The sequence below is a fragment of the Macaca fascicularis genome, chromosome 19 (assembly GCF_037993035.2).
Source record: "Macaca fascicularis isolate 582-1 chromosome 19, T2T-MFA8v1.1".
NCBI lineage: Eukaryota > Metazoa > Chordata > Mammalia > Primates > Cercopithecidae > Macaca > Macaca fascicularis.
The window spans coordinates 64,577,593-64,589,470 of record NC_088393.1 but is presented as its reverse complement, the minus strand read 5'-3'; the positions used below and the strand labels follow the sequence as shown (position 1 = coordinate 64,589,470).

The following is an 11,878-nucleotide window of genomic DNA, read 5'->3' as shown; positions in this document are numbered from 1 at the left end:
ATGTTGGCCAGGCTGGTCTCGAACGCCTGACCTCAGGTGATCCACCCGCCTCGGCCTCCCAAAGTGCTGGGATGACAGGCGCCCGGACTCAGGTGCCTTCTTTCTAAGCCTGTGGGCTCGGCCTCATCCCCTGAGCAAGAAAAAAGTCCCACCCCTGAGTCAGTGCTGGGCGGGGCTCGGGGCAGCCGCCCGGCCCTCCTCGGGACCCCCAGGGGCCCGTACCGGCGCGTGCCGACGCTTAGCCTTCTGGGAGTTGTAGTTTCGATGACCGAGGCTCTGCAAGCCTTAGTCGCGGTACCAGCGAGCGCGCAGTGCCTCCTGGGAGTTGTAGTTCCTAAGAGCCGGGCAGGCCTGATGCGCAGGCGCAGTCCACCCGGGCCTGGAGCGCTGGCCACTCCGCAGCGGCAGAAGTCTTGACCTTCGCTCCTCTAAGGAAGGAGGCCCCAAGGTCTGTGTTGGCCCAGGAGGACCCGAGACTGAGTAGAAGCGGAGCCGACTCCATCAGGCTGGGAGGGGGCCGGCCAGCGCGTTCGGAGGCGATCCCGGGAGGCGAAAGTAACGGTGGGTAGTGTGCGTGTGCGCGCGTGTTCGTGCAGGTGTGTGACCGCGTGTGAGCCCGTCCCTGTGTGTCATTGTGTCTGCACCTGCTCACTCGGTGCCAGCCCATCACTGTGTCTGCACAGGCTTACTGGGCAGTGCTAGCCTGTGCAGGCGTGTGACTACCTGTGAGCTCGTCCCTGAGTGTCACTGCGTCTGCACCTGCTCACTCGGTGCCAGCCCGTCACTGTGTCTGTACCTGCTTACTCGGCGGTGCCAGCCCGTCACTGTGTCTGTACCTGCTCACTCGGCGGTGCCAGGCCGTGCAGGTGTGTGCCTGCCTGTGAGCCCGTCCCCGAGTGTCACTGCGTCTGCACCTGCTCACTCGGCGGTGCCAGCCCAGGCAGGTGTGTGACTGCATGTAAAGGCATGTGACACTTTATCGGTGTGTCATGTGCTCGTTCATGTGAAGCGGTGTCTGCGATTCGCAGCATTTCACATACACGTGTGACTGACTTTGGGCAAGTCTGAAAGTTCTCCTGGATGTGAGGTGTGTGACCCCACGTGTGCATGTCTGGGTGTGCCACTGTGTGGGCTGGCTCAGCCTGCCAGCACAACGATGGGTGACCTGGGCGTGCGAGCCTGTAGAGTGCCATGCTGTCTGAAGTGTGTGCATCCACACACACACGATGGAGACGCTGCACACGTGGGCTTTGGCCATGCTGGAGCTCTGTCCAGTGTGACTGCACACGTGTCCAGCCATCCCCTGTGGGTGTGTCCTGGTGATGGCCTGCCTGTGTGGAGCAGGTGGTGTGTGTGACCTTGTCCCTCTCTGTGCACCTCTTCACACAGGGATGCTATGTGTGGGGCTGGGTGTGTGTGTAGCTGCGTGTGTGTGTAGCTGCGTGTGCCCAGGACCCTGTGTGCATGTGTGAGTGTGGCTGCAGGTGAGGGCTTCCCACCTGCCTCCTTGCATGGGGGTTGGGAGGGCGACTGTGTGTCCCTGGATATGGGTGTGGGTGTCTCTGCATGTCTGTGTGTGTCTGGGCAGGTATGATTGTGTATGACCCTGTGTGTCTCAGAGTGTGACATCATGCATGTGTCTACCTGTGATCTTGTAATATAATAAGAAATATATGTTTACTCTTTATCCCCAGCTCCTGGTACCAGAGCCCCTAAAACCCTTGGAATTTCCTGAGTGACAGGGGTAAAAGGAGTGTCTTTTGCAGTTCTTAATCAGCCCCTTTCAATCACACCTGTGTTTATGCTAATGGAGGACTCCTGGTAGACCCCTAAGTACATTTATGCTAATGGAGGACTCCTGGTAGGCCCCTAGGATGGACTGGTTGCCAGGGGAGGTAGCCCTGATGAGCATTCCAGCCTTCAGCCAGCCCCTACCTCCTGGGAGGGGAGAGGGCTGGAAGTTGAGTTCATCACCGATGGCCAGTGTCATCACACTTATGTCAGTCACACCTGTATCATGGAACCCACATAACCGCCCTAAACTTAGGGTTTGCCGAGCTCTGGGGTTGTCGAGCACCCAGAGAGGGCACAGTGCTCTGAGCTCCTCCCCATACCCTACCCTGTGTGTCTTCCATCTGGCTATTCCTGAGTTGTGTCCTTTATTGGAAACCAGTAAGAGTAAATAAAGCATGTCCCTGAGTTCGATGAGCTGTGCGAGCAAATCACCAAACCCAAGGAGGGGGTGAGGTAGCTTTATGGCTGGTGGCTGCCTGTGCCTCCCAGCCAGAGCAGATTGGGGACTTGGTTGTTGGTGTGGAGAAAGCCCACGTGTCAGAAGTGCTGGGAGTAGACAACTTTCTTCTGCCCCGGAGCAAGCCTGTGTCTCCCCTTGGGCTCCCGTGTGTGTGTGCACAATGCCCCAGGTTTACCCAACCCCGCTGTGAACCCACTTGCCCTCCCCCCACACACGAGGTGGGTACCCCTGCACACTCTGGGGATGCTGGTGGACGTGGTGCCTGAGCCGACCCAGCCTGGTCCCCACCAGCTGAGTTCTTACCAGCACACGTGACTTCCTGTGTGAGCTGACCCCCACCCCACTCTACCTTGTCTTCCCTGCCTTGCACCTCAGTTGCTGTGTCCAACCCCACACCACCTTTACCTTTCCTCTTCCACCCTTGTCACCATCCTGCCCCGGGACCTTTGCACTTGCTGTGTTCTCCACCCTGAACATCATCACTCCCTGCCTCAGGGCCTCCTCTTGTCCTCTTGCTGAGGCACACGCTGCGGGAAGAACATGTCGGGCAGAAAGAATAGCCCAAGCAAAAGCCCTGTCTTGACCAGATGTGGTTGGTGGTGCCTGCCTGTGATCTAGGCCCTTTGGCAGGCTGAGGTGAGAGGATCACTTGAGCCCAGGATTCCCAGGCTACAGCGAGCTACGATCACAATACCGCACTCCAGCCTGGCCAACACAGCAAGAAAGACCCTGTCTCAAAAAAACAAAAAGAACAAAAGCCCTATTTTGGGGTGTGACAGAATGCCATACTCTGGTGGCTTAGAAACAGCACTTATTGGCCGGGCACAGTGGCACAAACCTGTAATCCCAGCACTATGGGAGGCCAAGGCGGGTGGATTGTCTGAGGACAGGAGTTCGAGACCAGCCTGACTCATATGGTGAAACCCCATCTCTACTAAATACAAAAAAATTAGCCAGACATGGTGGCGCACGCCTGTAATCCCAGCTACGCAGGAGGCTGAGGCAGGAGAATCACTTGAATCCGGAAGGCGAAGGTTGCAGTGAGCCAACATCGTGCCATTGCACTCCAGCCTGGGCACCAAGAGCAAAACTCTGTCTCAAAAAAAAAAAAGAAGAAGAAAAAGAAAGAAACAGCGTTTATTTCTGCACAGTTCTGTGGCTGGAAGTCCAAGGTCAAGGTGCCGGCAGGTTTGGTGTCTGGTGAGGGCTGCTTCCTGGTTCACAGACCGGGCCCTCTTGTTGTGTCTTCATTTGGAGGAAGGGGCAAGGGAGCCTTCCAGGTCTCCTTTTGTAAGGGCAGGAATCCAATGCCTGAGGGCTCCAGCCTCATGTCATCATCACCTCCCAGAGGCCCCACCTGCCAGCACCACCACAAAGGGTTAGGATCTCACACAGGAAGTGGGGAGGACAAGCTTCAAACATAGCCTGCCCAGCAGCAGGAGGAGTGTGCCCGGAGGAGGCCGTGGCTGTGGCTGCAGCAGCATGAGCGCAGTACAGGGAAGGCATCGCTGAGGATGAGGACAAGGGCTCAGGGAGAAGGCTGGCTATTGAGGGAGCCATTCGGGGTTATCAGCAGGAGGACAAATGAGAGGAAGGACGGTGAGGCCAGGCGGCCTGGGTGTGGGCCCTGGGGTGGCCGCGTCCAGAACCTCTCCCTGGGAGAAACTGGTGGTGCTGCAGAGCCCTGCGCCCGCACGCTGGCGGTTACCCCTGTGTCCGTGCCTTGCAGACATTCCTGTGCCCGCGAATGGCCGGGCTCTTGTTCCCAAGCAGATTTGAATCGGGCCCGGGGAGGGCCTGAGCTCTGTGTGTGTCACGGGCCCCCAGGCGACGCTGAGGTTTCAGGCCAGGGTGGAGCCGTGCTGAATTCAGAGTGGAAATCGGGGACAAAGTGTCAAGGCTGCAGGACTCGCCCTCTGTGACACTGTGATATAACAAGGAATCTATCTTTGGTCTCCGCCCCAGGTCCCTAGCATAGATCTCCTGAAACTCTTGTAGATTGTGGAGCTAGGAGGAGCTTTCGTTCCAATATTTGGTCTTTGATCCCAGTTTCTGACACAGAGCTTCCAAATCCCTTGGAATATCCTAGGAGGGTCTTTTGACCTTTTTTTCTAAAGAGGTGACTCTCGGTGGGCTCCTGGACAGCCTCAGGATGGGGGTGGTTGCCAGGGGAACCAACCACTTGATCTGAGGGTTGGGACTTCAGCCCCACCCCAACGCCTACCTCTGTGGAGGGGAGAGGGCCTGAGGGTTGAGCTGATCACCTATGGCCAATGAGTCAATCAATCCTGCTTACATAAGGAAGCTGCCATAAAAACCCAAGAGGACAGGGTTTGGGGAGCTTCCAGACAGCTGAACACGTGGAGGTTCCTGGAGGGTGCCCCCCGGGAGGCCATGGAAGCTCCACGCCCCTTCCCCCATTCCTTGCCCTATGTAGCTCTTCATCTGTATCCTTTAAATGATCCTTTGTATTAAACCAGTAAATGTAAGTGCTTCTCTGAGTTCCGTGAGTCACTCCAGCCAATTAACTGAGCCCAAGGAAGCAGCCGTTGGATTTATAGGTCAGAAGTGCAGGTGACAACCTACTGCTCGTGACGGCCATCTGAGATGGGGCAGGCTTGTGGGACCGAGCCTCAGCTTGTGGGGTCTGCACCAATATTGGGTAGACAGTGTTGGAATGGAGGTTAGTTGTGGGATGCCCAGCTGGCTTCTGCTGGAGTGGTTGTTGCTGGAGAGAAATTCCCACACGTGTGGGTGACCAGTGGTGAAGAGTCCTGTCCTGAGTGGTGAGAGAAGGGAAATCACAGGGTATTCCTATACCTCCCACCGCTGCAGGTCATGCATCTGCCCCATGTGCCCATTGAGAGGAGAGGGACATCACGTTGCCTGGATCCCTCTGAGATTGAGAGCCTGGACGTATGACCCACCCTCCATGCATCCTTCCCAGGTTTCCTGTCCCTGGTGTGTGTTTCTGTTTTCCACACACACCCTGTCGTCCTATCTCTGCTGGGATGGGGACTCGAGGAGAGCTCAGAGGCTGTGAATACAACTTTGGGCACAGCAGGGAGCAGCATGGAGGCGTTGATGGGGGTCTGTAGACAGAGCGATGTAATGCAGGGGTTGGGGGGCATTGGACCCTCTGGATCCAAACCAACAGGGTCTTTCCGGTGTTTGCGGGAGTAAATCTTCTCCCCTAGGATGAGCCAGAGAGGCCTCCACTCAGCCCCCCATCCCAGAGGGCAGAGCTCAAGGCCCAGCACTGTCTGCTGTATGCACACAGCCTACGAGTTAGTTCAGGGAATGCCTGTGTGTGAGGGGCTGAGCCCACACTTAACATGAGACCAAGCTTCCTGAGAGCCCTACCATGGCCCTCAGGAGAAGGGGAGGCTGGAGCCCTGTTTAGAGAGAGAAAACCAGGCAGAACCTCAGAGCAGGTAGCCACTTACCTGCAGCCACACAGCCTGGAAATGCCCCCCCCACCCGCAGCAGTGTGAGCCCCCTCCTCTGGGGCTAGCCCCAGCACAGTGGATCCACAGGCAGCTGCCTCCTTCCCTCTCTCAGTAACAGGAGGTCATTTGTCCGTCTGTCTTCCCATTCTGTTAGAACTAAAGTATCAGAAGTCAGTGGTGAGTTTTTGTCCAGTGTGCAGGTCCAGTGTACACCAGGCAATTGGTATAAATCCTTCAGCATCACAGCCCCACTAGAAGTAACTAAATGTATGGCTTCTGTTATGGCTTTCTAAAAAGCACAGTGATTTCCTGGGCTTATATAAAAACAGATCCCTGTTTTCCTCTGAGAATGTGGAAAGCACAGACAGGGTAACCTACCACAGCTTGAGGTCACCATCTCTAATGAGGACCCTGGGCCCAGGGGCCAGCTTGAACCTCTGAGCCTGGGAGACCCTGGGCAGCTCCTTCACTGCCAGAGCCCTGTAGAAGGGGGGCATAGTGAGTTGAATAGTGTCCCCCATAATGTGAAATCCGGGATTGCTGTTGGCTGATTCTGTGTGGTGAGGGCTCTCTTCCTGGTTTACAGACGGCCGCCTTCTCCCTGTGTCCTCACACGCAGAGAAGGCAGAGAGCAGAGAGTAAGTGAGCCCCCTGGAGTCTCCTCTTATAAGGACACTAATCCTATTAAGAAGGGTGCCCTCATGACCTATTCATCCTCCAAAGGCCCCACATCAAACACTGTCACACTGGGAATTAAAGTTTCAACTGATTTTTTCCCCAGAAAAGAAAACTGTCTTTCCAGGTATCTTAGCTCTGGCTTACAAACAAACAAACACATCACAGATTAGGTGGCTGAAGCAAGAAACACTTATTTCTTCACAGTGCTAGAGGACGGGAGTCCGAGATCAGGGTGCCAGCATGGTCAGGCCACGCTGAGGGCTCACTTCCTGGCTTGCAGACAGCTGGCTGCCTTCTTGCCATGTGTTCACCTGACAGCGAGCTCTGGTGTCGCTTCCTCTTCTTAACAAAGCATTAGTTCCTGCCAAGCGCAGTGGCTCACACCTGTAATCCCAGCACTTTGGGAGGTCAAGGCAGGTGGAACACAAGGTCAGGAGTTTGAGACCAGCCTGGCCAATATGGTGAAACTCCGTCTCTACTAAAAATTCAAAAATTAGTCAGGCATGGTGGCATGCGCCTGTAGTCCCAGCTACTCTGGAGGCTGAGGCAGAAGAATTGCTTGAACCCTGGAGGCAGAGGTTGCAGTGAGCCAAGACTGCGCCACTGCACTCCAGTCTGGGCAACAGAGCAAGACTCCATGTCAAAAAAAAAAAAAAAAAATTAGTCCCATTGTGGGGGCCCCACCCTCATGACCCCTTCTAAACCTAATCACCTCCCAAAGGCACCATCTCCAAAAAGCATCACCTTGGGAGTTAGGGCTTCCATGTATAAATTTTGAGGGGGTACAATTCAGTACACAGCACCAGATTACAAGGCCGTATTTTAAGAGCTGACAGATTCATGCTTTTTTTTCTTTTAATTTCAGGGATGTTTTAAATTTGTTTTTAGTTCCATTAAATCAGTGATTCCTAACTGGGGGCAATTTTGTCCCCAGGGGAGGGGACACCTGGCAGTGTCTGGAGGCTTTAAAAAAAAATTCAGACAGGGTCTCACACTGTCACCCAGGCTAGAGGGCAGCAGTGTGATCACCACTCACTGCAGCCCCAACCCCCTAAGCTCAGGTGATCCTCTTGCCTCAGCCTCCTGAGTAGCTGGGACCACAGGTGCACAACACCATGCCTGGCTAATTTTTTTTTTCATTTGTAGAGATGAGATCTTGCTGTGTTGCCCAGGCAGCAGACAGTTTGAGACAGTTTGCTGGTCTCAAACTCCTGGGTTCAAGCAACCACCTGCCTTGGCCTCCCAAAGTGCTGGGATTACAGGCATGAGCCACCACGTCCGTTGTTACAACTCGGGGATTGAGGGGTAGTGTCCCTGGCATCCAGTGTGGAGAGACCAGGGACGCTGCTCAACATCTCACAACCCACAGGATGGGTCCTACCACACCGAATTATTGGACTCAAAATGTCATTGGCACAGAGGTCCAGGGACCCCATGCTAAGTCCTTCCCAGTTCAGCTGTTAGCCATTTTTCCAGCTCAGGACAAGTGACAATGTTTAATTTTTTTTTTTTTTTTTTCCTATCTTTTGCCTTTCAGACCCAGAGAAGAGATGTGAGATTGACAGCAGCCCAGGGATCGAGGATGGAGGGACTCTTGGGCGTCGCCCTCCAGGGCGCAGAGTTGGAAGGAAACTGGAAACGCGAGGGCCGGCTTGAGGACCTGCAGGAAAACCGGGAAAGCTGTCCAGCGCCAGAGGCCGTGGCCTGCAAGGGAGACCCTGCCGGGGACGACATCCGGGAACGCGATGAATTCAGCCGAATCCCAAGAACCATATCGAACCCTGCTGCTACCCAAGCCAGTGTCCCCGATGACAGCAGGCCCCAGAGGTGCAGTGCGCCCGGGAAGAGCCCGAAGCAGAGGCATCCTGACAGCCGCCAGCGGGAGAGAGGTGGCGGCCCCAAGAAGCCGTGGAAATGCGGGGACTGCGGGAAGGCCTTCAGCTACTGTTCGGCGTTCATCCTGCACCAGCGAATCCACACCGGGGAGAAGCCGTTCGCGTGCCCCGAGTGCGGCAAGGCCTTCAGCCAGAGCGTGCACCTGACCCTGCACCAGCGCACGCACACGGGCGAGAAGCCCTACGCGTGCCACGAGTGTGGCAAGGCCTTCAGCCAGGGCTCGTACCTGGCGTCCCACTGGCGCACGCACACGGGCGAGAAGCCGCACCGCTGCGCCGACTGCGGCAAGGCCTTCACGCGCGTCACGCACCTGACCCAGCACCGGCGCGTGCACACGGGCGAGCGGCCCTACGCTTGCGCCCAGTGCGCCAAGGCGTTCCGCAACCGCTCCTCCCTGATCGAGCACCAGCGCATCCACACCGGCGAGAAGCCCTACGAGTGCGCCGCGTGCGCCAAGACCTTCCGCTTCTCCTCGGCGCTCATCCGCCACCAGCGCATCCACACGGAAGAGAAGCCCTACAGCTGCGGCCAGTGCGCCAAGGCCTTCACGCAGATCGCGCACCTGACCCAGCACCGGCGCGTGCACACGGGCGAGAAGCCCTACACGTGCCAGGACTGCGGCGCGCTCTTCAGCCAGAGCGCCTCTCTGGCCGAGCACCGGCGCATCCACACGGGCGAGAAGCCCTACGCGTGCGGCCAGTGCGCCAAGGCCTTCACCCAGGTGTCGCACCTGACGCAGCACCAGCGCACGCACACCGGAGAGCGGCCCTACCCCTGCCACGACTGCGGCAAGAGCTTCAGCAACCGCTCCCACCTCCTCCAGCACCGCCTCGTGCACACCGGTGAGCGGCCCTACAGGTGCCTGCAGTGCGGGGCCGCCTTCAGCCACGTGTCCTCGCTCATCGAGCACCAGAAGATCCACACCGGGGAGCGGCCCTACAAGTGCAGCGAGTGCGGCAAGGCCTTCAGCCAGGGCTCCTCGCTCACCCTGCACCAGCGCACGCACACGGGCGAGCGGCCCTACGCCTGCCCCGAGTGCGGCAAGGCCTTCAGCAACCGCTCCTACCTGATCCAGCACCACATCGTGCACACCGGGGAGAAGCCCTACGAGTGCAGCGGCTGCGGGAAGGCCTTCAGCTTCTCCTCCGCTCTCATCCGACACCAGAGGACGCATGCAGACAGTGCGGGACGCCTTTGCCCAGCTCCTACGCCTGACTCAACACCTGGGCTCTCACAGGGAGAAGCCTGTTAACAGGGGTGCCCTAGCAGAAATCCGCGTGGACCAGAAGCGGATTAAGAGCTGAGGTTAACTGGGGCCGTGTACACCAGGCGCTGCACTACTGCATGCCTCCTTTCCTACCTCACAATGCTGTGGGGGAGATACTGTGTTATCCCCAATGCTTCCTGTGAGGAAACCGAGGCTCAGAGAAGCTTGTTCACTTGCCTGAGGGCACACAGTGGGGAAGACACAGGGCTGGGACTGTACCTCAGTCCCAGATACCTCAGTCTGTATCTGCCAGACTCCCCTGGGGTCTCCCTGGTGCAAAATTATAAATGGGGCACAAGCAAGTAGACCTGCAGAAACACCTATGGCTGGCCCTTTCTTCTTTCTTTCCTTCCTTCCCTCCCTCCCTTCCTTCCTTCCTTTTTTTTTTTTTTTTCCGAGACCGTCTCGCTCTGTCACTCAGGCTAGAGTGCAGTGGTGTGATCTCGGCTCACTGCCACCTCCGCCTCCCGGGTTCAAGCGATTCTCCTGCCTCAGTCTCCCGAGGAGTTGAAATTACAGGCGCCTGGCGAATTTTGTTTGTTTGTTTGTTTTGAGGCGGAGTCTCGCTCTGTCACCCAGGCTGGAGGGCAGTGACGCAATCTCGGCTCACTGCAACCTCCGCCTCCCGGGTTCAACGATTCCCCTGCCTCAGCCTCCCAAGTAGCTGGGACTACAGGCATGCACCACCACACCTGGACTAATTTTTTATATTTTAGTAGAGGCGGGGTTTCACCATGTTGGCTAGGATGGTCTCGATCTCTTGACCTCGTTATCCACCCGCTTCGGCCTCCCAAAGTGCTGGGATTACAGGTGTGAGCCAATACACCCGACCTAATTTTTGTACTTTTAGTAGAGGCAGGGTTTCACCGTGTTGGCCAGGCTGGTCTCAAACTCCTAACCTCAGGCGATCCGCCCGCCTTGGCCTCCCAAAGTGCAGGCCTGAGCCACCGTGCCTGGCCAGCTGGCCTTTTCATTGTGGATTTTATTATTGAGTAAGCACTTGCTCAGTAAATTTAATTCAGTTAAAGCGAATAAAAGGTTTGGTTCCTGTGGCCAACTTGGCATATTTACTAAAGGAGCAGAGTCTAAAGAAGAAATCTGGATTCACTAAGATAGAAACAGTGCTTAGAGAAAATGAGCAGGAGAAATCTAGAACTGGAAGATATTCTAGAAGAAGGGAGTGCCTCTCCTCTACAAAAGATTTTTAGAGTGGGCCTAGTCTTTTTTTCGGTATGAGGAAACACCTACCCACCTCCAGCATTTTTCCCCCTACCTCAAAGACCTGACTTTAATGCTTGTATCAGTCAGCACTTGCTGTGTAACAAATCATCCAGCCCTCATTTCTCCATTGACTATTTCTCATGCATCTACAGGTCAGCTGCTGGTTCTGTTGGTCTGGACCAGGCTTGATCTGGACCTGGACCAGGAGGGCTCAGCTGGGCCTATTTGATCTTCTCCTGACTCACATCTCACCTGGGTGTGTTCTCAGGGAGGTGGCAGGAGTCTGAGAGGGAGTGGACACACAGGCACGCTTTCAAGCCTCTGATATTGTCACATTTGCATCTAGTCCCACAGGCCAAAGCAAGCCTCCTAGCCAAGCCTAGAAGCAGCACAGGAAGAGCCTTCCCAAGTGTGTGGTCACAGGGAAAGGTGAAAAGTAGGAGTTAGGAACATAATCCACCTACTACAGTGGTGAAATGAAAGTTATAATCTCATAACTTCACATGACTATAATCATTGGAAGATTATTTTATGGGGTAATACATTCGTGTAGTCCACAATTTATAAAGTTAAAAAAAAAATACCGTTCTTATTCCTGTGTCTCCCAGCTACCAAGTCCCCCCTCACTAGAAGCAACCACTTACTATATGTAAGCATATATGTGAATATTTATATGCATAGAATATTCTGGAAAGATATATAGTACAGCTTTCTTCACAAATGGTAGCATATGATATGCAGATTTTTCTACCTAGCTCTTTTTAACGCTGTTTACCAATATACTTTGTATTAGTAAACAAATGGGTAGATGCTATTCCTTTAACGAAGTTTGGGCATAAGATTTCTTATAAAATAGAATCACTTACGATTGTTTCAGTCTTCCCACTATGACTTGTTTGGCTCCAGGAAAAAAAAAAATCCCTGACAAAAATATTTTTCAGCTATAAGAATGCTTTTCTTACAACAAATCTTCCTGGGTCACAGGACAACATAGGCCCCCCTCTGCATAAAAAAGAACATCCTAAGGTTTCTTATGAGATTTTTCAATTACACAGAAAAGTATAAAGTACAAGTAATACCCATACATATATACCCACCCAGATTCAATCCTTA

General features: G+C 54.8%; 1 protein-coding gene across 1 annotated transcript; it reads left to right on the top strand.

Moving 5' to 3' along the window:
- Positions 1 to 364: 364 nt before the first annotated feature.
- Positions 365 to 11,696, top strand: ZNF835 (zinc finger protein 835). The gene is made up of 2 exons (XM_005590477.5): positions 365 to 561; positions 7,919 to 11,696. Exon 2 carries the CDS (start codon positions 7,964 to 7,966, stop codon positions 9,527 to 9,529), a length of 1,566 nt encoding a protein of 521 aa, XP_005590534.4. The 5' UTR covers positions 365 to 561; positions 7,919 to 7,963; the 3' UTR covers positions 9,530 to 11,696.
- The last annotated feature ends 182 nt before the right edge of the window (positions 11,697 to 11,878 follow it).

What these genes read in the sequence shown, in the direction of transcription:
- ZNF835 (XM_005590477.5), top strand. Translation starts at nt 7,964, where the DNA reads ATGGAGGGACTCTTGGGCGTCGCCCTCCAGGGCGCAGAGTTGGAAGGA.